Source organism: Lepisosteus platostomus, chromosome 24 (assembly GCF_059453375.1).
Source record: "Lepisosteus platostomus isolate fLepPlt1 chromosome 24, fLepPlt1.hap1, whole genome shotgun sequence".
NCBI lineage: Eukaryota > Metazoa > Chordata > Actinopteri > Semionotiformes > Lepisosteidae > Lepisosteus > Lepisosteus platostomus.
The window spans coordinates 9,692,816-9,719,184 of NC_142634.1; the positions used below are offsets into that span (position 1 = coordinate 9,692,816).

General features: G+C 40.5%; 1 protein-coding gene and 1 long non-coding RNA gene across 3 annotated transcripts; both read left to right on the plus strand.

The window, feature by feature from the left end:
• The first annotated feature begins 6,261 nt into the window (after window positions 1-6,261).
• LOC148641582 (uncharacterized) lies at window positions 6,262-10,272 on the plus strand. The gene is made up of 2 exons (XR_015929755.1): window positions 6,262-6,529; window positions 10,000-10,272. It is a non-coding gene; the product is annotated as an uncharacterized LOC148641582 (long non-coding RNA).
• An 817-nt stretch (window positions 10,273-11,089) lies between these two features.
• Window positions 11,090-26,177, plus strand: tmem119a (transmembrane protein 119a). 2 transcript variants are annotated; one of them, XM_088617944.1, is made up of 2 exons: window positions 11,090-11,228; window positions 23,593-26,177. In XM_088617944.1, exon 2 carries the CDS (start codon window positions 23,608-23,610, stop codon window positions 24,676-24,678), a length of 1,071 nt encoding a protein of 356 aa, XP_088474070.1. In that variant the 5' UTR covers window positions 11,090-11,228; window positions 23,593-23,607; the 3' UTR covers window positions 24,679-26,177. The 2 variants fall into 2 exon arrangements, with proteins under 2 accessions (XP_088474070.1, XP_088474069.1); XM_088617943.1 differs by lacking the exon at window positions 11,090-11,228 and adding an exon at window positions 18,381-19,041.
• Window positions 26,178-26,369: the final 192 nt, after the last annotated feature.

Here is a 26,369-nt window from a genome sequence, read left to right on the forward strand (position 1 = left end):
ACTGGATCACAACTCGCTAGGAAAAAGTGGAATGAGATTGTCTGTAGTAAAGCTTGTACAATAGCTAGAGCAGTAATCTAGTCCTAGTACTCTTCTTCTGAATTTAAAATCCCTGTGTTCCACCAAGTGATATGGAGAAAGAAGTGAAAGCTGAAGTACCCTGAAATAGCATTCGTTAGCTACTATCCAAGCTAAAGAACCTGCCGACTCACAATGGTGCCTAGAGAAGGTCAGTAAATGCTTCGTTAGTTTATCCAATTATTTCTTTGCAGTTGATCGATAGGTCTGGATACTGCATGTGCTTGGGAGAGGATCACACTGTTTGCCATGCTGCTCCTGGGTGCCCGTCTGCAGAGCCGTCAAGCACCGAGACCTGTCTCGAGCTCCACAGCGCCCAACGCTCATCAGCATAACTGCAGTTATATCGCTTTTCTGGACACTCCACTCAAAGCCACTTACAGGTAATGGGTAATCCCACTACCACCACCAATGTGTAGCACACACATGGATGATGCGAAGGCAAGCAGAGTGTGCCAGTTCCCTCGTCACACACCTGCTATCATTGAGGAGTAGAACAGAGTGATAACACTCTATTATTAGGATTATTAGGAGGCCATGGTGGGAGGCCAGGAGGAAATTTGGAAAGTTTCAAGACCTTGGTTTTACTTCTCCTCTGAAGGACAGCACCTTTTTACAGTATAGTGTCCCCTACTGGCCCCACTCACATCCCTTCCGGCAGCAACCTTAGTTTTTTCAAAAAGTCTCCCATCCAGTATCTGGCTGGGCTCACACCTGCTGAGCTTAAGTTGGCTGCCAGCTGTGAGCTGCAGGGTGAAATGGCTGCTGGCAAGGTGGAAGTGTGAGGTAGTGGAGACCGTCTCAGCTTTTCAGCAAACGGACAGAGAGCTCTGCTGACCAATTCACCCACAACCCTGGGCAACTACTCCCAACTAAGTGTGCGACATCAGCCAATGACTTCCTAGTCACAGTTGGTCTTAATGTTGCTGGTTTATATGCTGTGCTGACACAGGTCTTAGAGGCAATGGTAACTGCCAAAATCTATTGAGATCTCCAGTGTCCATTAATGCATGTGGGAGATTAGTTTTAGAGGCTGTGTAGCTTGTTTGCGAGTGCCCCCACCTTGATTAGTTTTCTTGTTCTTGTAGAATGTTACTTTGTTTGCCTTTTGCCTATTCTGTTTCCCAGTTAAAGACCCTAAAGCCCTTATAAAATGAGGCCCGAGCTGTTTTCCGCTGAACATCACAGCTGCTGAGGTTTTTGCTTCATCAATCTCTTAAGGTGACAGGTGATGCTGATCACTCAGTTTAACACCCATTTCAATCCTGCAGTTTTCTAACTGACATCACGTGTGCACGTTTTTCAGTGTGATGGCTCTGTGACTAAGGATCTGCGCCTGTGGCTGGAAGGTTGCCGGTTCGTATCCCGCGGCCAGCAGAGGAAGGCTACTCTGTTTGGCCCCAGAGCAAGGCCCTTAACCCCAACTGCTCCGGGGGTGCTGTACAAATGGCTGACCCTGCGCTCTGACCCCAAGCTTCTCTACCCATCTGTGTGTCTCATGGAGAGCAAGCTGGGGTATGCGAAAAGACAAATTCCTAATGCAAGAAATTGTATATGGCCAATAAAGTGATCTGATCTGATCTTTTCTCCGGTTGAACGAGAAATTCAGACGTTCTAAACACAACAGATAGGCTCTGTCCAGTAATTAAACTTGTAAATGAGTTTATGGATAATAAATATTCTCTACTTGGACAACAATTAATACTTTAAACTAAGTTTGGACTTTGTGAAGACATGACTGGATTTTAAAAGAAAATGTTCTATATTTGGGTTTCAAGATCACTTCACTTGCATTGGATAATGTTCCAAAACAATAGTTTTACCAAGTATTTTTAAATAGGTGGTCTGTGCAAGGGCTGTTACGCAGTATCACTGCAAGTGTTGTAATTATAGATTGCATGAGTAAAACAGGAAATATGATGTGTATCACCAAGACTTAAAATATCAAAAGCTGCCTGTGTTAGCCATTCCGTAGTCATGCTAGTTTTCAAAATCCCCTTGCTTAACTTCCTTAACCCTTTAGAAGTGCCAGCAGTTACACCTCTTTTGACCTGACTGAAAATTCAAGGAAAGAAACTTCACTCTCCTTGGTGTTTCAGTGTCAGACAAGGTGGGGGGGGCTTCAAAGCAAAACATCGTCAAGTTGTGAATTATGGAACCGAGGAAGAGAACTGAAAGAATTGTTCTTTGTATTGGGGTCTTTGATGTTCACTTACAGGTTTGACTCAGTTCTCTGCTTGGTTCTGATGCGTTTCCGAAGCCTTATTAGTCCTGTCCTGAAGGGTTTTTCCAGTGCTGTTCTGAAGCTATGCACTGCCTCACTGGCGAACAGCATGTGGTCAGTGGTACGTGGGTCAGTGGGACAGATGTGCTTTGCTCACATTTTTGGAGCGCATTTACCTTCAAGTTATTAACCCTCAAGAGCCCAACACTTTCTGCTTAGGAAATTAGGATTTAGAGTGCTCCTATCAAACGTCATGCAATTAAAGAAAAATATGAAGGGAAATCCTGCAAATCCAATCGTTTTAGCACTTTTAGTTTTTGAACAGTGGAAATGGATTTATTCTTAACACCAGTGACAGAGTGTAACATCTCAGAAAAAAATATATTACAATTTTCACTTTCTGTAATGCAATCAAAGTCCTGTGTTTTTCTTGCATGTCATAGCTTATAAAACCTTGTAGAACACAACTAATAGAAGGTATATGATCCTTTTTTAGTGCAAGTTAAAAAGGATCTCCTCCTTTCTTCCTGAGTTTTCAAACTTTGTAGGTGGGTAGATGTGTGTTTAGGCAGTAACAGTATTGCTAAAACACTTAACAGAGAAGCTGAAACATTTTCCTGTTACTGTGGGTGACATCAGTTTTGGCCATTTTTTTGGGCTTCCTTACCAGCTGTGCGTGCTGCTTATGAGAGAACAGAACCTCCGGTCTCTATTGAAAAATAATAAAACTGAATCTTCACTCATTTTGTTCAAACACTCTACTTCTGGTGTTAGGGATTGATTATTGAAAACAAATGTAACAAAGCAAGTGAACATTTGTGTTTGCTTTTTCAGGGGTGATTGAGAATAATAGCCACTCTCTGCAACACTGTACAACAAGCAGGTGTGAAAGCTGCAATAGTACAAAATAATTATGGCTTTTAGGTTTTCACACCTTCATCGTGTGAAATTATGGCCCTTTGCAGTGTCATTTAGTGAGCTTTGCACTAATAATCTTTTTTCCATACAGGTTCATAGCATTTCAAAATCTATTTTGCATTCATGAGATCCTTTGCTGACTGGCACTTGCTGCTCCCAAAATAAAGCACAAGGATGTGCAGCTTTGTATTGACGAACCAACTATCTTTTTAAATTGCATAGGGACAAGTAACGGTTTATTCCATGCTGAAAAAGAAACACAACGTTTTGGCTGTGGAGCCTTCTTCACCTACACATTTGCAGCCTACGCATGCTGATGCAGCTTCCTACATGAACTATGTTGAAATTTTCTCTGGCTGAGGACCCAGCTATAAGACTAGGGGGTAAGCCAGTGTATTGCCGTGTTTGTAAGTCAAAGCTGAATCCTTTGAATAAATGTCAGTTCTTGTGGTGCCGCACAGCTAACCTAGTCCTTGCAAAGTGCTAGACCAGTCCTTGAACTGGTTTCGTGGCTGAAAACAATTTGGGGAGGGGGGGTACTATAGATAAGAATATTAAAGGAATTAAATCTTTTCGATCCTGGTTACTTCCCTGCCCGTATGTGCCGGTTTGAATTGGGAAGGGGCGTTCTTTCAGGAATATTTGCATCTGATGCCCCTTGTGTACCAACCCGGCCTTAAACCCTGCAATCCACTTAGAGTGGGAGACACCCGAGAGTGCAGAAGCCCTGAAAGCAAGAGGAGACGGTGAGGAGGATGACCCCCTTGTGGACAGAGGCAGAGACAGAGAAGGCCTGTCTGTGTCACAGTGGGAGGAAGTAGTGGTAAATCAGAAGAACATTTTAACACTTGTGTGTGAACAATTTCCATTCTATCATCAGGCAGAAAAAAGACAGGCTATAGGCAGGAAGTAGTGCACTTTGTATCAACCTACAGTAAGTCTACAGAGGACCTCAGCCTTGCTTCTGGTGTCAGTTGTTTTCCAGAGAAGCAGAAGCTGTGCTCAGTCTCAAAGTTCCTGTTATTAATACGTTTCTAGTGAAGCCACTCACGCACAGTAAGAAGACATTGCCAGGGAATTCGAATCAAATGAGCTGCCTCAGGAGGAAAGGCAAATGGAGTCAGTCGTGCACCCAGCCTGCCTCAGGGCAGGCCACGAGACCCTGACGTTGCACTGCTGCAAAAGGGAAATTGAGAGGCACATGTGATGTGAACTGACTTGTTAGCTCCCATCGTGTGTTGATTTGACCTCTGTTTATCGAGCTGCTCATGGCTGGTTTCATCACATACTGTAAAAAAGGCAGCATGATGTTAGTATGTGCATTCTAGACGCTGGTTAGATTTAAGATGGTAAGGCTGTTCTCTTAACCTAGTCTTGGTTAAAGTGTACACCACAAGGAAAGCAGGAAGCTCATAATCCAAAAACTGTGCAAAATATTCTGTGTTTCATAAGCACGTAGTTTCATTGCTGTGATGTTCCTGTGGTTCAGGTTTGCAGCAATGTGCAGAGACGCCAGAAATAGGAAACTCCTTCTCAGTGAAAACAGGATCTCTTAAGGCTCATGTTTAAGCCATGAAAATAGAAGTGGGAGTCTGCTTTAGAAGTATAATCCCCTTCTGCTCTTTTTCACTTTCGTTTCTATACACCAACAATATTTTCTGTGCCTCATGACATTAATGAAGGAGGAAGTCTTATTTTTCATGGGAGACATTAAAGAACATGAACAAGAGCTCAGTTTTTTTTATTTAAAAAATGATCATGCTGATTGTACATGACCAGCTTTAACTGTCAGGCTTTTTGAGCTATTTCAGTAGCTGGTGATCTCTTTCATTTTTATCTCTACTGATGTTTACTGCCTTCTAGTTGAGGCGCAGGCAGTGGATGAAGTTCTTCAGCTCTTGCAAAGCCGGTCATGAGTTTCATTAGGCCATGCTGAGGCTTTGAACAGAAGTTTAGTGGCCACATAGTACTGTGGAATGATGTATGATTTTGTGCTCCCTCTGCAGTAGGCGTGTCTTACCACAGTCCACCAACCCACTAGGTAAAGTCTACATTCTAAGCGACAACATTTGAATGAAGTACAATTAAGTAAAGCTGGTTGTGGGGTAGATAAACTAAGATGGGAAGGGGGGAGGTGGAGGTGTAGCACTGTATATGAAAAAGCTCATTCAGGCAGAGTAAAATAACCTAGATGAGTCCAAAACCTCATAATCTACATAGGTCACGCTTATAAAAAGCATTCAAAGTGCAAATTGTTAGGTGTATATATTAGGTTGCCAAAATCAGGTATCAGATATGATTCAGTCTTATATTATGAAATCATATATGAAGAAGTGATTACTGTTAGAGAAATGGACTTTTCCTCACATAGATTGGAAAAAAATCATTAAATGCTCTCAGCAGCTGAAACTGAAATGGTGGAAATGTCTCATGGCTACCTTGCCTATCTGTGAGAAAACCTGCCAGAGAGAATGAATCGATCCATTCTATTCAAACAAGAGTGAGGAAAACAGAGGTTAGAGAAACATTAGGGCTCTGCAATCATAATATGATATATTCTGTGGTATAGCTGCAGAAGTAAAGATTTACAATTCTAGCACACCTAAATGAGAGTTTAAGAATGTGATAGGATAGATGTGAAACAAGCAGAGAATGGATGGCAAATGTTAATAGAAAAATTTGAAGCACATCATAGATTAATTTAAAGGACAAGTAAATCAAACTTACAATAGCAATGAAATGCTTAACTAATTAATAACGAACATATGGAAGGACAGAAGGACAAAAATGACCAAACAAAATTCAGTTAAATGGAATGTATAGTATCTTGCAAAAGTCTTCACTCCCTTTCAATGATTACCTATTTTCTTGAATTACAAAAGATAGATACACTTTATAAAGTATTTATAATAAAAAACATGCTTGAACTGAACATTTTTATGGGTAAAAGAAGTTAAATGCTACATCTACAAAATTCTAAAGTAAAAAAAGAAAAATAACTTGTATCGCTCAATTTCCTTTTGTTTTCGAGATATGCAATCTAAAGCTCATCTCCAGTTTCTCATTTGCCAGTCTGCACTTACGTAATTTGTTCAAACAGGCCGACAGCACGAAACAAGTTCACTTATTTTTTTTAAACTTCTGCGAACAGCGGTTGTATACTTCCTGTATTTTTGCAACCAGGTACTTGCCATGCCAGAAGCAGTTTGAGTAGACATGCTGTCTTGCTGAAGCAGGAAAAATCATTCAACAGTCTGGGCATCGTGAAAGGAGCACTTTCCACAACCTTTCTTGTCTGCCGTGAAGAAGGTACGTGTTTGACTTCGTGGTTCCCTCAAATCGTGCCTTTTGTCAAGTTCGTGTTCTGCAGTTCGGGGTGGTTCAAACAGCATGGCTGTCTTACTGCAAGGTTGAGATATTCTATTTTTAATGTAAGTTAATACTTGGTTTGAAATAATTTTCAGTCTGTTCATGAAACTGTGGTTAGCTTGCTAAGTCTGTAACAGTTCATATTTTTTTGTTTTGAGAGTCATGATTTTCTTTTGTAACAGCATTTAGTGCCTCCTTCTTTCGGAACGCACATGATGGTAAAACACGTGTGTCATCTTGGGCTTAGTCACTTACCATCCATTACGCTGGCTGCTCGAGTAACTGGCCTGTGACAAGAGGTTAGGAGCAATCTGAGCCGGGACTTGTGGAGAGAATTCATTAACATAAACCTGTTGAACAATCAGTCGATTCCTCTTCCTTTCCGATTCATTCACGCCAGCATTAGGTCAGAAATTTCTCTACCAGAACTATTCAAAACTATTTGGAATAAAGGTTTTGTGTTGTCCAAATCTGACCATTCCTCCATGAGAAAGAAAGCTCAAATGCACAACAGCACCAGGTAAGACTCTTCAAAGGAAGAGTAAACTTCACAACGTAAAAACTGTTTTGTATTTTTCCTTTTCCTTCAGAAGGACTTTGTACAGTTTAAATTATACAAAACCGAGTTTAAATCCTGATTTTTCCAGATTAGTTCCTATTAGTATGAAAGAGGCCAAACGGTGAACCTTATTATTATTATTGACATGTCTCATACGTAAAGACAGCTTGTATTAAAGGCTATGTGAAACTTAGTCTGTGCAGTACTGAGTAACTCTTGTAAAGATGGACAGTTTTACCCTTCTTTACCACAAGCCTGGAGTTCTAAGCTGTCTGACATATATGTAGGCGATAATGATGAGGGTAAAGTTCACAGGTTGTCTGGGCCTCCGCTCACCTTGGCTTCTGTAGCATTAAGAGGACTAGAAAGCACGTTACTCCCATCCTGGACATTTTAGGCAAGAAGGCAGAAATGATTGCACTTCTATTAAGTAAATTCCTGTGGGTTATATATGAAAGAAATGAACATTTTGTATACCCTCTCCACCAGCTCACAACTTTCTCCTTTATCATTGCATAAACTCGTTTTCCAGAAATAGAGCTCACAGGACGTACAGATGTGACGTGTTACAAAAGCTGGCGGTTAGAGAATGGTTTGGGTGCTTTTTTCAGTTGGGCTTTGCTGGGCGTCGTTACTCGAAGACTGCTTGCGTGTCCTGCACTTAGACAGCCTTGAGGATGCCAGCACAGAGACTGTCCTCGAACTTTGCTGAAAGGGCATAACAATTGTTGTAAATATCATTGTGTACACCTGCATTCCTGTCACAAAAGGTCCCCAGTGAGAAAGTTCTGCTGACCGTCCAGCGACCTTTCTGGCAAAGCTTTTTCCTCCATGTTGCTCTGAGTGCTCACAATCTCTGAAAGTTTACCAGGCCGGAGGCGTTGCGTGTTTAGTACATTGATAGTTTATGGTAAAAGCACATTACAGTGTAGCAGAAGTAAACAGAAACCGAGGGCAAAGCACAGCCAGGGTGCATGACTGCCAGTCAGTGCATGAATGGTGAAAATCAGAAGGAGCTGCTAGATTTCAGTGTCCCACCCTAAGAGTGGAAGGATGAATTCTCACAGCTACGTCAGCCCTCATGCTGGCAAACAAGACAGCCTCTGGCTATTGCTTTTCTGTCTGTGCATGGCACTCCACACCTGATTTTGCCATCAAGCAAACTGTGGTAAAATTGACTGGCTAATTTAAACAATATGGAATGGACAGTGTGCCTCCAGGTTGCCACAGTCTTCTTATCGGCCATAGTTTACTTCAGTTTTTCAGGTTTAACACCTGTCCTTCCGATTTAGTCGATGCACTTCGTGTCTGATGTTGAATCTCACTGGTGTGGCTGTTCTTTCTCCTTCCCCACCCCTGTTTTTTTTTTGCTGTGTGTTGCTTGGGTGTATCCACTTCTACAGCAACAAAACAGCCCCCCCGCTTCTCGTGAACCGAACAGGAAAGTTATAACTGCTTTCGAGTGCAGCACGAGAGATAAAATCCTTCATAAACTGTTTGCCTTTTATTTCACTAAAGATAGTAGAAAAAACAGCATCTTGTACTGTAAATAACTAAAAATCTCCCGCTGCATAGTGACATGTGGCACATGTGCTTAACATAGAGATGGCACATTGATTCACACTGATTCAGGCTGAATCCCCTGCAAAATACATAGAAGGTGCGGTGATGGAGTTTCTGGCTTCTGTGCAGCTGATTCAGAAGCAGCTGCAGGTGAGCAGCAGTCAATCCTGGTCTTTCCAGTGAACTTTTGAACCAAGAGCACGGTCACGCATGTCACAGACTTTGAAGCGAAGGGACTCTTGCCGAAACCGCGAGCCCAACTGCCGATGAGAAAAATCTGAAACGGAAACAATATCTCACTTCGCAGCGCCCCACTGAGTACGGCTTCATCGCAGTGTGTTGACTGACACGACTCGGAGCTGATGCTCACACAAACAGGACGAACGGCCCCTCAGAGCTTTGTTTATTTCGTGGTGAGAACTACTGCTTTACCCAAGTTTCTTTTTCTTTCAGCCATGAAGGAATAAAGGAGTGGAAAAGATGGTCTTTAAATATTTTTCCTCTACTAATGAACTACAGTAAACTACAGTAATAAACTACCGTTTTATTTTGTAATTAAATAGTAACAGGTCGGGCTTCTCTTCTTCTGTGAACATCCACCACCAAGACACTCTTAGGAGCCAAAATAAGAAGGGGATATGAAACATTGATTATGTCATAAAGCTTTAGCAGATACTTATCATTTATTTTTTAATCTTGGTTTGGACTTCCTGCAACACAAAATAATTAATTCTTAACATCAAAATAAAATTAGTTTGCTGGAAAGAATCTAGATCTTTAGATCATAGAAGAAAATATTGCTTATTACCATTCTTTTTTTGTGTTAGACAACAAGTGAGGAAAATATTGTACATCTATTAATATTTAGCGAAAGGATAAAAAACTGAAGGTTTGCATATAAAACTATTTAATTTAATTTTATGTCATTTAAATGATAGAAAACCTTCCAATCAGAGGTCTTTGTACTCAGAATGTACAGCACACTGCAAGCACAAGATGTCTTGCACTGAAAATGTTAACATAATCTGTTAATTTAAATATTAGCAAGACATTCCCACAGGACAGCAATCTAACTACAGTGCAAATTTCCCCCTGCATTTGAGGTCTATGTCATTCTGAAGTAGCAGCAAAAGCCTTTTTCAGGCTTTAAAATAAGAGACCCATCAGTTTACAAGTATATGACTACAAACAGGAGGTGACTCCTGATAAAGTACTGTATAAATCTGTTGGTTAAAGTAAGTATTGACTTAGCAAAGTCATCACATTGTATGTTTCTTTTCCGTTGCAGAACACAAGCGCTCCTGTGTGCAGATGGCTGAGGTTTGGAAGATCATACTGTTGAGCTTCATATATTTCCACCCAGCTCTCCTTGAAAAAGGGGATCCAAATATTCCATCTTCAAATTCATCAGAAAGTTCTACTGTCCCAGATCTACAAGAAAGTCAGCTGAACAACACCTTGGCTACAGCACAGCACATGACAACAAGCATTAATAATCATTTACCAGAGGAGAAATCCAACGCTTCTATCACAGCAACCACTGAAAATGTTGAAACAACCATGGGATTTAACACATTGGGATTGTCAACCAGTCCAGCCTCAGCAACAGGAGAGGAGATTTCCACTGTAACTCATACCCAGCAAAGTAGTGCCAGCGTCTTTTCAATCATTAAAGAGACTACCCCTACTGCTACAGTGGAAAACACCACTGAATATATAACACATAGCATAGAGAGTGATACCTTCAGCACTGCAATTACTGCTCATTCAACTGCTAACTATGTGTCTACTGATTCTGTGTCTTCTACCCTAACATCTGGGATGACATCATCCTCCTCTTTTGAAAATGAAACCGTAACAATGACATCACCATCAACGACATCATCTCAGTCTCTTGAAAATGATACAACAATTGTGACATCACACTCTCCCGAAAACGTTACCACAACTGCTTTCGACTCTCAGACCAGCCAATCTGAGCCCACCACAAGCCCTGAAGTGACGACAGTGTCTTCAAGTGCCTCTACATCCTTCAGTCTGACCACCAGCAATTCCACCGATTCCTCCATGGCGGGTTTGATACCCAGGATGATTCCCAGAAAAACACCCAAGACCACCCAGAAACCACCCAGCCTGACCACCTCAACTAGAGCAAACCCTAGGGCCAGCACTTCAACCCACTCCATACTCCCCTGCAACCCACAAACACCCAAAAGAGATGGTCTGGTGAGCCAGTGCTTAATTGCCATTGCTGTGTTGGCTGGGGTGGCCACCATCTTCATGGTCTGCACTATAGTGCTCTGCACAAAGCTCTCCAGCAACAAGCAGAGGTACAGGGTAAAGGAGGCAAATGGCACAGAGCTTGTGTGCATCTCTGCACTGCTCCCTGATGGCAGTAACTCCTACAGGAGCAGACCCAAGACCCAGAAGAGCAATGGAGCCCTCTTTCCCAACACGGACGACAGTGAAGGAGATGACCTCACCCTACACAGTTTTCTCCCAGACCATTCTTGAAAGGTACAGGAAAACCTTTTCTCTCCTCCCTGAGGATGTGTTTTTCCAGCTTTTGACTTCCCAGTTGCAGAAGGAGTATTTACCTTGATTTTGTTCTATTATTTTTAAATTGCTATTTTTCAGGCCCTGTTGTAGAGCACAAACTGCTTCTTGTGAATGGAATACTGGAGGCATGAAATTGACAGAGCTCTTTGTGAAAGAGCAGATACATGATCATAAAAGACCCTGTCTGGAAAAGATGGACATGCAGAATTTACCCAGAAGCCATATGTTTATTGGGAGGTAGTGTACCCGCTTAATACAAAGGAAACTCTTGTTCCATAATGTGTTCAGTGCTCAAACTCTGGTATCATTTAATGAAAAGGTCTAATGGTGAGTTGGTGTACTGAAGGCTGGACAGTTCCATATAGAGCCATGGACGTTCAGAGAAAAGCCCTCTAAAATTGTATCCTTAATTGCCAGTTGAAAGAAACATATTTTGAGGAGTTTATTAGCAGTCTCTCACATGCCTATGGCTCTAAAACTGAAAACATTTCAATTTGTCATTAAAAGTCTGCTAAGTGCTTTCTGGCCAGTGAGCCTTCAGGAGGTCTGTTGCTACGTGTGTAAAATAGTGATGTTCGCTTTCCAATGATTTATTTCCCTTTTGACAAAAAATGCTCAACTCAGTTATATTCTTTCATGTAAAATAAATAAAACAAATAAAATCACAAACATGTTAGAATCTCTGGCCTTCCTTCTTTAGCACTTTTCTCTTGCCCCAACACATTTTCATGAAGCAATGATCTGATTGATCTGATTATATCTCTGTATCCATTTGATCTGTGGCACTACGTCACCAGAGTGTACAGGGTAACTCCAAGGTGCCAGCTCAAACTACTCATCACTATTAGGCTTTACTGTATAATTTTAATGCAAATAATTTTTACTGTAAATTTCACGTTCCAGAAAGTCAAAGCACTGCACATGACACATAACGAGTAAGAAGAAAAAGCACAGAACATTGAACCCTTAAAACTAAAAGTAAAAACTAAATGATGTATTAACAGCTACAGTGAAAAACTAGGTCCGTAAGTGAGACTTAAAAACACTTTGATGGTCAGAGAGTCTCCAATGGATTTGGACAAGGAGTTCCACAGATGTGATGCAGCACACATGATCTATCATCCTCTGTGCGGAGTCTGGTCTTCCGCAGAGTGAGAGGACCAGAGTCGGCATATCTCAAAATAAGAGATGGACTGTAATCATGCAATAAGTTGTTAAGATAACCTGGGACAAGTATCAAAAGATAAATACTTTTAGTAAGCACATGAGCCACAAGGTTCTTGACAAACTCAAGCCTATAATAATAACTTGGAAGATCCCCCAGTAGGTAAAGCATTATTTAGTATGGTATGAATCTATTTTAATGAAATTAAGTTATGTATTTATATTTCAGCATCTGGTAGATACAACAAGACTCTTATAACTGAACAACATTACACACGTTTAATAAAAAATACCCTTATGGCGCTTCTAATTTTCACATTAAAATATCTGCATAGGTTCAAAGGTCACCTCAAGGGTGTACAAGATGCAAGAATACAAACCAAGAACCAACAGAAATCTAGTGGGGGTTGATAAAAAAAAGTCATCAAATCAGGATTTTCAAAAAAACGCACAGAATTTCTTGTTCCTGTTGGAATGTTTGGCATTTTTAACAAAAAGGACTATGGTACATTTTTTAACAAAAAAAAAGGCTATGGTTTATTTCCTTTATTTTCTTTTGCGAGATGTCTGCAGTGCAGATTACTAGACACGCACGAAAGTGACTTGTTTTACTCATTTAAAATTATCAGGTAATGCATTTCAGCTAATGGCCAGGGCCCACCACAAGTCTTATGGTCCCATCATGTGTTATACTGAATTTCCTAAATGCTCCCCTTAGCCCGGGCAGCAGGCAGTAGCTCTTATGCGGAGTTCTGGACGAAGGTCAGAAAAGATGTGAACTGGGAAAGTAATGGGTAACACCAAAGCCAAATTGCTAGATGAGAAACGAAGTCGAGGACAGTTTCTGAATTCGAGGCCACTCGTAATATTGGAAAGAGAGAGAGCAAGACAAAATGTGAGGCCAGGCGTTCCCAAGGAGCTACCAATACAGAGCAGTGAGATGAGAACGGGAGAGCGTTTAAATATGTCTGCATGTGGAGGGTGTGGTATCCAGTGAGCTGTCCTGATCGGTTAACGGATCTGATCGGCAGTGTTTGCGGGGACTACCTCCAGCTGGGGCTTGATTGGGGGCGAGACCGATTGTGTGTGACAACCACATGCTCCCCTGAGCTGTGCCTTCCATCCAGGCTTCCTCAAGAGCAACGGGGCAGACTAATGTCTTCCCAAGACCTCTTAGCCTATTGCATGTATAGCAATGCATGCAACGATTTCACCAGTTTTGCAATAAAAGGTTTAAATCTAAATTGGATGTTCCAAGTTGATCACAGGTATTTAGGACACTAAAACATTTTCTTGTCCAAAAATGCTTGAAGAAAATAAAAAACGATAAACAACAAACGATTTTGAAGACGTACTCTTTCAATTCTCTTCTGTGTTAAACAGCACTAGCACTGTATCTGCCTGCACAGTGTCCTCACCAAATTTCCCCATTTCCTTCTGTTGAGCATTGACTTGCAGTGGTCATGTCACAATCTCCTCTATTTCACATCCTCTTGGCTTGAGGAATCATCAGAAGGATTTGTATTGCATCCTGCTAAACACAGGATCTCCCAGAATCATTATACGTGAGGCAGTTTTATTTTCGTTAATGGTACCCCTGTTTATTGCTTTGGATAAAGACGTGCAATATTCAATAACATTCAATTAAACAAGCAAAGTCAAAAGCCTGAGTTGACATCTTTCTTTTACAGTGGAGAAAGAATGAAATTGAAAAAAGAACAAAATACAAAAAGGAAAGTGATCCCAGAATGAAATTAAAAAAAAGCAAAATAAAAAAGAAATTGATCCCACCTACTACTGGCACTTAAAATGAAAACGTTTCCACTAATTTGTGAAGTATCCCTGGGAAAATAAAGGAAAAAAAATCCAGTCAAAACAGAGGTCACCCCTCCATACAGAATGTCTCATAAGTCTGCTCCCCCCACACTCTCCCAGATAACTTATTGCTGATGGACGGCTTTCTTTCCTAAAGAGGGTCATATTCCTTATCCCAAGGGCAGACACACTTTCATGGGTTTATTTTAAAGTTCCCATTTGTCCTAAACTGTGTGGAGTATTTTAAAATAAATGCCTATTCAACAACTTCATTATCAGTCCCAATACCAGACATGCTCATTTGTACTTCATTGTGAAATAAAACAGTCTTACACTGCTCTCTTGTTGTCTGTATTGACCCATAAAATATGTAGTTTTCCTAGTATAAAATATATTGTACTGGATAAGAGGGCACACAAGTAATGTAATATAAAGCAATATTCTATATAAGATACAATCTTAGCAATGTTTGTTCTATGAGAAGCCTCAAAAATAATTCAGCTATTAAAATTGTTTGGGGGAAATGTCATATTACAAATATTCAGCCACAACTGTTCATTTTCATTATTGCTATTTTCTTCATCTAATGCCAAAAACACAGAAATCCGTCCAAGGTTGGTGCTGTGCCCAAAGTAGTAACTACGTAAGCTGCCGTCACAGTCTAGATTCTCATACACCCATTTAAAGATAAAACTCCAGCTGATCCACCTGTTGCACACTGTAAAATAACATGGTCTTGAACTGGGATTTAATGGAGCAACATGTAATGTTTTTTTTTTCCTCATTCAAGGTTTCAAGGTGGCTAAAACAGCTAGGAAGTGATAAGTGAAAATTCTAATAGGATGTCTTACAGGAAATGATTTTGTTGTTATTATTCCTGTTTGGGGCAATGTTAATCTGTAGAGGAGCGCGATGGAGGCCTTCAGCTGCCCTTTTCGGTACTCTAGGGTGTGTTCTTATCACAGCCCTTCTTTCGACATCCTGAGGTGCCCTTGCAATTTAAGTCACAACAAAATTAAACCCTGAAGCAAAAAAAAAACAGGTCTGTGCAATTGCTGGATTCTCTGGATCTTTAAAAATCTCACATCTTCCACTTAACAGTTTTTCAGGCCCCCAGCAGAACATCAGTCCAGACAGAAAAAGAAGGTAACTGCTTTTTAAACTACAAAAGGATTGTGAAAGCTGTCTAAATCTCATGCCAAATTTTATTAACAGTACTGCAGTTTAGGAAATTAGTGTTTGTCTCTTGGTACTGTATGCGGACAGATTTAGGTCTGTTCACAAATCTGTGATAGCTATTTTTTTTTGTTACTAGTTTGTGTTAATACCATTTAAGGGGTGAATTTTTAGGCACATTGCTCGGTTATAGAATTTGCTCTACTTTTACTAATTTCAGATACTCATTTTTCCCAAGATAATGCTTAAGTGCAAAAAAAAATCTGTTTCATTCTGGTAGATTTCCACATTTAAATGTTATCATTTCTTCTCGAAACCTGTGAGATAGGATTGTTCTAGAGGAGAGATTTTCAACCAGGTCTCCAAAAACAAGAGTCAAGCAGTGTGAAAAGTGAACATTTTGTCACCTTGAGTCTGCTGACCAGCAACCTTAATAATTTGGTAATAAATAACAGTATTCTGGATAATAATTACAGACTTCATTTTATTTTTATGCTTTAATGTGTGTGTGTGTCTTTATTCAAGGGGTTTCTTGGAAAGGGGTCCTTCAGCCTGAAGTTATTTGGAGCCCCTGTCTCCTCTGGAGGATAAGGTTTAAGAAACTACACTTAGTAATTGAAGCCGACAAAAAAAACCAAACTCGTTTGCGACCTCTGTTGGTCGAAAGAAGGGATTAGAATTCTGTTTTGCCAAGTGAATAATATCTCCAGGAATCAAACGGTTTTATTTTGTCGCTTGATGCCTTGTTTGCGAGCTTTCAGTTACATTTAGGAAGAGACACAGAAGCCTTAAAACGAGTACCGTTGATCTAAAGATAGCACAGCAGCAAAATATGTGATCTTTTTGGGAAAATGAGGCAGAGATGTGCAAAGTTGCCTTTAAGAAGCAGGAATAGATTCATACAGTGTAAGCAAGCAGGAAGCTCTGTATGATAGCAAAGTAAGATCACAGAGGGAGAAACTAGAGGAACACCACAAGACATTTAAATAAGCCTTAACAAAGAAGAGTACTTTGGGGGGAATGCTACCACCTTTAATGCAGATTGAGCAGTTTTCTCATCTTCCATCTGGTGCATAGCTGGCAGACATACTGTACTGGGTGAAGAGACTGCAGCTGAGCACTGGACTGGGCATGGTCCCAGCAGGGGAGAACAGTCTTCAGTGGTTGGGCGTTTAACAAGAAAAGGGTGGAGGAGTGGGATGGAAATAAGTATGAGCTCCCTGGGCTGGTGTTGTACGTGTGGTACACATGGCTGTAATCACATAGTTAAAATTAAAGAGAAGACATGGAGGCCCAGGTCTGCCAAATGATAGGTTATTATGAGAGAAGCCTGCAGGCCCAGGGGCCTATAATGTCAGAGGATTGTCCCACTGAAAAAGGCTGTGTGCATTTCTGAGAACACACTCAAAGTTACTGGACAGAGGTTCCTCAATACTTTGTGCTGACCTCTGTACACACTTAACATACAGTATGCAGTTTTGCAGTGCAGATTTTCTTCTATTTGTAAACTGAACTTTACTGAACTCAACTTGTCAGTTTTGACTCATATTGTGTAGTTTTTCTTGATTAAGTGAAGCAAAACTTTGACATGCTCACTGAAACCCATGTCTGCAGTAAATCAAATTCACTGTCCTTCTTATGTGGCATACTACAGACATCTAAAAGGATAGGTATGGTAGCAAGGATCAATAGAGTTTCACATCTATATCATTCCTTCCTTAAATTTGAACTGAAACAAGAATTCAACACAAGAACATTTCTTTTGAAGTCCTTTACACAGCTTAAATGAATCTCATAAGCCTGTCTTCTTTCAAATATTTCTAAAAATGTAAAAGTTACTAGCTCATTTAGTCCTGCTACAATTCTGTACTTTGTTCCTGTTTGATGAGCTACTCCAAAGACTTCAGTCTATGTCTTTACTAACAATGTCTGAATAAAAACACATTTCCTGGGAAATGTGAATAAATGTGAATTCACAGGAAAAGTGGCTAATTTGTAGCAGTACCTCAGCATCTGGGAGAAGCAGTATCAGACCATTTTTCCAGTTGTCACTCATGTTGTATCAGGTCTTGCTTTCACTGCGAGTGTGCACTGATGTGAAAGGATAGGAGATTGAAATTGAAGTAAAACAACTAGAACTTTTTAACCTCGATCAGAGAAAACTACCAGCGGACCCGATCCAAGTATTCAAAATGCTCAGTGGCATTGCCAAGCCAGTCAACACAGCAAATGTCTTCAGAATGAACAGTGACAGAAGTGGAAAATACCGTACATGTACAGTAACTGCACTTACAGTAGGGAAAAGGGAAGCACCACTTTATACAAAGAGCTGGTAGCGTAGGTAACTACCCAGCCATGATGAGATGGCTGGATGAGAACCTTGGATCAATTAGCTACTATCAAGCAAACATGCTAGATAGCCCACATGATCCCTTCTCCTTTGTAACCTTTCTAATGCAATTATGCAGCAGGAATAAAAAAGTCCAAGACTCTCAACGAATGTTTGTGTCTGTGTCTCTGTTGAGTTTATGATGGTCATACAGTAGGCTTAGTGTGCTTGAGAGTGTTTTACACTCACTTTTTACTGGTCCACTGTTTTCAAGGGAGTTAAAAATTAGGGTAGCCTAAATCCTTTCAGAGTGTTAAGTTTCAAACTTCACTAGTGCCCCTAATGATGCATCCTGGCTCTCCTGTGATCCTGGCTTGGATAAGGAGTTTGAAAATGGAAGGAAAGATATTGCCTCTCAACACACAAATTCTACCATGAATAGATGTATCAATTTTTCCAGTTACTGTTTCAAAATGAGCAGCAGTTTTGACTAAATATGCAGGATGGTGTAATATTCTGGAGGTGAGTGCTAAACTTAGAGAGATTATAAATAAATTGTTAACATTTTCACTGGTTTGAAATGTAATAATCTTTCCTTCCCCACCCTGAATCCTAATGCAAATCCATATGTATTCTCTGTTGCATTGGGTCGGGTTCATTTTGGGTGTGAAACTGCTTTCAAAGCAATGGATCTGCCCATCCGTGGTGAATTACGCCCTTACACAGTCCAGTGCGGAACCACTACCTGGTGGGTGTAGTGGGATTTCCCTATTACCCCCTAACATTGTGACCCCCCAACTGTGCTGTATAAATGCAGTGTTTCCTGCCTGAGCTACATTATTCCTGCAGAGCTGGAGGGATCTGGGGAAGGAAGTCTGTAGGAGCTCTGTCCCCCCTCCCCACCAACCAGACCACATTAAACCAAGCCTAATGAAAACAATCTGTCTGTAAAGCACCCAGAAAGTCTACTGCCAGTCTGTAGAGGAGGAGGAGGAAATACAGAAGAGGGGGGGAGGTGGAGAGGAGGGAATTTCTCCAAACAGCAAGGAACTTTTCCAGAGGATTTTTCCCCTTCTCGCTTTCTTTTTTATTTGTGAGGAAACCTACAGTACAACAGTCAGAAGCTGCAGCAGCACTTGGGAGGAGGGAGCGAGACAACAAAGAAGCTGAACCTGGCCACATCTCTCTCGCACTTTTAAGAAAAAAAAAAGATTCTCTCATCTTTAAGGATTTCTTCTGCAGCACGACACAGGGAAAGACTTCTGTCTCGCTCGGCACTCAAAGTCTGTGAGTACTGAAACAGATTTGTACAGCTGTATTTTAGAGGGAGATCTATTCCAAGTTTTTCATTTGCACTCAACATAAAAAACTGGATTACTTTCTGTCTGGATAATGTATTCGGTTAAACAAAAGCTCAGTTATACAGTATTGGCAGAATTTAGTTTAAATTTAAATTGTTGTAATATTAACAGTGTTTTGAAATAAGTTTCAGCATTTATCTCCCTTTTACCTCAACTGTGAAAAAAAAAACACATCCAGGGGAAAAGATTATTGTTTTAATTCAATCAAAATTCGACACATTTATGTGACTTCTGAATGATCAGTTGAGCACATAGCATATACTGAATTTGGTTATTATAAATATGATTTGCACAGCTTATGGATAATAAACCAGATTTTATTTGGGGCATACATGCTATTATTATAGTAATCAGCTTCCACACCTCTGAATGTACTGTAGCTGAATGGAGAGCAGCGCAGTGGTTCCATTTTAAAAATAAGCTCTATCTTTGACCTATAGAAAACTCAGCTACATGAATTCTTTGCAAATTAACTTTTGTTTTAACTAGTTTTAATCACTGTCTATGTGTCATTTGCATTAGAGTGAAATAAATCAGCTTTCACATTTCCAAAAAGCCTTTTTTAACATCAGAATTCAATTAGTGACTATTTAAATGCTTTTGAATACAGAGGACCTTGCAGGGCTCTTTGTTGTCTGAATGTCTAACAGATGAAAGAAAGACCATATGAAACCACAACTTTGAGATGGAGAGGAGGCAGTATTTAGGAATTTAGTTCATTATTATCTTTCCGTTTTCCAGCAATAAGTCATTTGCTTCCATAGACTGAATGGAATTACATTCAAAGCTTGCTTTAGTTAGTTGGTTCTGACTGGTGAACTGTGGTCAGACCAAGCAATTTTCAGATGTGCTGAAGCACCAGAACAGGGAGGTAAAACTTCCTGCAGCTGCAGGACAGGGTATATGTGGGTGAGTTTGGAATGAAGAATCAAGACAAACAGGCTATGATGTAATTAAGGGTCATTAATATTGCGGCTGGGTATAGCATATGGCTTTCAGTAACATGTCCAGTTCAGGAGTTGTTTTGTTGAAACCAGGTGCCTTCATTAAAATATTCCAACTTTGAATTGAATATCTTTTTAATAAGACAACATAACTGGAGGCATATACAGTACATCATTGTATAGGAGACTCATTGTTAACTTATATGGTAGTACTTCTGCAAAACCTACAAGTTTGAGCAAATTCAGTTACCTTATAAAACAGCTAGAGGTCAAAATGTAGCCCAGAGATCAGTAATGCTCAGCAAATACGTATGTGTTTAAATAATACGAGTGTTTAAATAAACAATGCTGTACTAGGGGGAACTTTAGTTTACATTGAGGCAAATAAAGGAAAAACACTCTTTGGAGAACTATCAACAGACTTTTTTATAAACCCAATAAAGTTCACATCTTGTGGCGGGAGTTCTTTGAAGAACACTACGCTAACCGCATTATGAAGAAACCAGCGGTTTGTAAAGTGCTTGCTCCCCAATTACTTGCACAGGAGTCCGGCTTCCTTCAAAAGAGACTTCTAAGGGCAATCTGCAAGCTGTTAATGCAGGGGGTCAGAGGCTGGAAAGAGGACGTGCTGTGATGGGTCCCTGAGAGACAGCCCGCTGAGCACCAGACGCCCCCCTCAGGGCAATTGCCAGGAACTCACAGAGGGACCTCGTGTCTCCATTGTGCCAGCTACCCCGCATCTGATAAAGCACTTCCAGCAATGGACGCTAATGGGACCATCAATTTACTGTCTATGACGTCAACCCCATTTCTCCCTTTTCCCCAGCATATCAGCCCGAGTTACTTTTCCACATTCCCATGGTACTTAATCATTTCAGAGGCAGCGTCTTCAGAAAAAGCTCGGCTCACACTGATGTGGCTCCACTAAGGCCTGGGAGGCTAACTGCTAAGACACAAGGCGTTTAAAAGGACAAAATAAGAAAAGAAAGCTTTCCAAACCAATCAGACAAATACATTTCGCTCTCTTCCATAAGCTGACAGCTGTGCTGTAATTAAGACGGAATCTCAATCTGTCAAAGAGATGAAGAGCTCATTCCAGATGCGTTATCATTACCTTTTATTGTCCTTCACTTATTCTGATGCTTTTGAGCTGTAATGGGCATTTTTTGCCAGGAAACAGGTTTCAAGTATAATTTTGTAATGGTTTTTGAAACATCATTGGTGATTTTAGGATTTTAGACAGGATCATATTAATATTTAATAGTATATAGTACAGTTTTACATTTTGCTTGATTTTCTTGGCTTATTAACAACCAGTCTGTTTTGATTCAGTTTGCCCAGCACTCATATCTTGTTTAAATTCAGTAAACATTCTTCATGTATTCAATCTTTAATATGTATTTATGACCTTGCATTTACCTCAGTATGCCTGCCAGAAGAACATTTAACTGAATTAAACCCTAGTTTTAAAATTACATTTTGCAAAGCATGGACAGAATTAGATGATGTCCTAAAATGTTCAAAATCTGGATACTCCTTAAGGGACTGACATAATCACATTAGTTCCAGCTGTAAAAATGTTCATCATGTGCTGTTGAAAAAGACAGGAAGACCTATGTCATAACTAAACCTGTTCTGAAATACTTAAAAGTTTCTCACTTTTATGCTTACCCTGATGTCCCTGAACTTTTGGTTTTTACTAATCAAATAATTTTGTAATAATTGAATCATGTGCTTTATATAGAAATGAAAACAGGCAACTATATTTGGGCTACCAAATGCTCCAAACTGTAGGTTAATAAAATGCTCAGCAGCATTCCTGCCTCTTCCTGCAAAAAGTTCTATTACAGTTGTTTGATTGTTTGTTTGCTATATACTGGTCTTATGGTTCAATGTGTAATAATAGAAGCCAACCCCAATCAAGTGCTTTGTGTCTCCCTTGCTTTTTAACTCCCTTTGGAAACAGTATAGTCTTGAGGTCAAGACTGAGGTCAAATTGTGCAGAAGCTCAACTACTGTACCTTTGTCCAGAATTAGAGAAGAGGAACATACAGAGGTTAATTTGTGAAGAAAGCTCTGCTGCCGAAATGTTGTGTATTTCAAACTTCCCCAGAATCATAGAAGACTCAGATGATGAAGGTATCTGTCTTAGTGTTAAACCACACCATTTGGTGTGGACTGGTGATGGAGAGAAATGTAAACTGTTCTTTGACTGCAGGCCTTAGCTGAATTTATTGTCAGTTGTAACACAGAAGTAGCTGGAAGGTAGTGAGTGCACCAGACTCTCTGAAACGATGGGATTGTCTTCAGTGGCAAGACAAGCTAGTGAATTAGGGATTAAGATATGCGTTTTCTATCCAGATGTAGATGTGAAGAATTGAATTGAAGAGCGCAGCAGTTGGCTGACAGAAATAGACTATGCAACACGTGTGTGCAGTATGAGGACCAGCATTCCTTCCTGTCTGACAAAGAATTCCGTTCCCAAACACAGCAGGTTGTGTTTATACAGAAATCTAAACATATCCTGCCTAGCTATACAAGGTAGTCAGGATGAGTTGAGCAGGAAGCGCAATAATGAGGAATGCTCTCCGTTCTAAGGTTGCCTAGATGTCAAATGTGTGATAAAAGCACCATAATTTGCAGGACACTTACACTTATGATAAATAAAGAATACACAATGAAAAGGACACTTGAACAATTATCTCAGCACAATATTGCAAAATTATTATTATAGAACAACTTCTGGCTTTTGACCAGGTTAACGGACTTATACTTACAGTAACTGGGTTATTTAGTAAAAGATTCATGGATCTCTGCTAACTAATCTGGGTCATCCTTCATTTAGTGACTTGTTCACCAAATCACACAGAGAATTTTTAACTTCAACACACACATTAGACATAGTAGCTTCTGAATGTGGTACTGTATCTTAGTGCAGCATTGAAGTACTTAATAGGATATTGAAGAAACAGTTAAGACATGTGTTTTACACATGTGCTAAGTCACAAGATTAGAACCATTATGGATGGATTGTTAAGAAAAGTAAAGATAAAACCCCACTTCATCTGCACACACAGCACAAAAAACAAGTCTCTACCTTATATACATATATTATTTCATATATGAGCAATTCTCCAAAGCCCCCAATGTTTTTAAAAGAGACACCAAGCACCAGGAAGATAACTGTGCAACTCTTATTTACAGGTGCAGGACTGACTACATGTCGTTTATGACTCAAACATCATTATTTTACTAAAGCACATGTACATCATTTACAAATCTGAAAGCCAGTTAATACCATGAGATTATTCCTGAGGTAGCAAATTACTCACACAAGAAAATTGTTAAACAAAGAAGTCAGCTTCAAGGTTGTCAAACTGGACAGAACACAATTGAACCAAGGATGTTGAGCACTGGATATTGTGTCAGTATGACTGTATATCTGGCCTGTTCATACGTTTGTTTAAGTTATCAAGCTTTTATGTTTTCACACTACGTCATCAACAGCAACTGTTCGCCCTTGTTTGCTGCAGGTTATCAGAGGAACCATGAAGAGCTCCCTGGTTGTTCTGCAGGTGTCTGTGTCCCTCCTCCTGCTGTGGGCTCCTCGTTGCTGCTCCACCCCCTTCCAGTCCAACAGCAGCACCTTTATGGAGACAAGTGGAGACGGGGACTACGAGGCCACATCCTTCTCTCTGCACACCACACAGAGCTCCCATCCCATCTCCACTACGGTGCGTGTCTCCAATGGCACCCGAACCAAACCCTTCATCCTCAGCCACATGGTGGACTTCCTCAGGGACAACATGCTGCTGATCATCGTGGTGTCCTCCTTGCTGGCGGTCATCATCTTCATCGTGTGCTGCGCCTCCATCCTGAGGCACAAGCACAAGGTCAACGCCTACTACCCTTCCTCCTTCCCCGCCAAGAAATACGTGGATGAGAAGGACAAGTCGGGGGGCGCAAAGACCTTTAGTGAGATTCCAGAAAAGGCACCCAACTCCCAGCAAGAGGAGCCGGTGGATTCCACCAAGCAGCTCCAAGCAGATATCCAGGCAGCCGCCCAGAGTCTGAGATCCCCGTGCAAGGCTCCTGTGACCAACCAAGAATCACAAGCCGCAGAACAGCCAAGCAAACAGGTCATGGAGGAAAAGACCCAACAAGAGACCAGCAGTCCCCAGGAGGCTTCCCCTGCATCTCCAGTAACTGTGCAAGAAGAAGCGCCCAGCCAGCCTCCGGCTCCGGCTCACCAGGAGACCGCCAGCCAACCCGAGCTTCCCGCGGGAGAAGACGCGAGCCAAACCCCGAGCAAAGAGTCTGAGCAAAACTCGTGTCCGTGTCAACCTCAGGACTGCCAAAGCCAGCTGCAGGACCCCACGCCCCCAAAGGAAGACCCACTTCCACCGAAAGAAAGCCCCACAGTGCAGGAACCTCATCAGGGTGAAGACGTTTCTGGCCAAGAGAAGAAGGAGGCTGAGCAGGAAGTGAAGCCTGCCACTGAAGAGGCCCAGGAAGTCACCACAACTGACCCGCAGCCTGTGGTTGCCGGGAGCGACCAACCCCAGGACACTCCAGCACCAGCAGTTCAAACTGTCAGTGGGGAGACCACAGCATTTTAACAGATGGGCCCCCCAGAAAGCTCTGATCTTTTCCACAATGTTACTTCACAAGCTCCGAATTTGTTGATTTCATTATGTGAATACCAAAGGAGGCCTTAAAAAGAAAACAAATCTACAGTATTTTTGTTTCATTTTTCCATATTCATTAATTATCTTTTTGATCGGCTTAAGATTTTAAGACCTGGATGGGAAAGCTTTTCTCCCTGAAGAAATATGACTGCTTTACGAAGTGTTCTGATATTGACTACCTGTAAAATGTGTCGTAAGCCAAACTGTGGTTATTGGGACAGTGTCATTGTTAAAGAAAGCTATGGTACTTTGCATTTCGAATTAAGCCTATGCTCTTTTTTTATTTTACTTATTTAATAAGAAGAAATCCTGGCAGGGCCAGACACATTTCCTTTTTTGCAAAAATATTTCTCTGTGGAATGCAATAACTCTGCGAGTCTGGAAAACTATTTGTCTTTTTGAATTTTCTTCACTGCAATAAGTTTGTAAATCTACCAATATACAAACCCTTCCGATTACTCTAGAAACATTTATTTAAAATCTGACAGATAATGATATATACTACATTAAAAATGCTTGTTAGATATTCTCAATCATATACACTCAGCTCTTTTAACGAGAATAATATTGCTTGATGCTTTCAAGTACAATACAGTATGTCCCTCTACTTATTATTATTGAGGAACGTTCCCCTTGAGTTTTCAACATTATGCCTTAATCAATAGAACACACAGTGTAAATTTCATGTACAGCCTATAACTCTGCTCTATTTCTTCCGATTCATTCTCCAAAGTCACGATGTCATTCTTTCACTCTATTATGCGCTTGGTGACTCTGCTTGATATGTCTGCCCTTTGTGCCCACACTGCTTCATTCACAACACTGAACTCCTGCAAGGACTGTGAAGAAGAAGGTAGGTCTATTGTGGCTTAATGAACAAAACAATTGTGACAAATCGACCAAGCCCTTACAATGATATACCATGGTATTTCTGCAGTTTTTCCATAGATGTATAGTGGTTATCCCACATATTGAATTTGCTTAGCCATGACTTTCCAAATTATGCCTTAACATACCTCATTGTGCTCACCTACACTTCAGCATACTCTTACAACACAGGAAAGTCTATAAGGGATACCAGTCCACATCCTGCTCGTCATGCAGAACATGCAGTTCAATAGTTAAATAATGCTAACATCCTTGATATGGTCAACAGATGATTACATCACACTTAATATTTCTCTTCCTGTGGAAAAAATAATGTGCTAATAATTGCCTTTTCACCTCAGTGGTGCTGTTTTATGCCAAAGAAAATATTCGGCTTTTTTTCTAGCGTAGAAGAAATAGAATAGCCATCAGTATTGTTGCAGTTATTTGTTCTTGTTTCATTTTTGCAATATTTAAGTGACCACTACTCTAACTTCTAGAGTGGGTTGATATATTATAATCATGTTTCTTTTATAAATTAAATAAACTGTTTTCAAGGTCCAGTCATCAGCACAGTCATTTTTTTTCTCTTCCTCTCCATCTGTTTGTGGCTTTTAATGTTTTGGTTTGAACTTTTAGCTGGATGCCTTATCCATGCAGGTGATAAACCCTTAGACGCACTAAAGTAAAGTAAGCCTGGAAACAAAACAACAGGCGAAACCATGTCTTCTGCATTGTGTAAAAACAAAATTGTT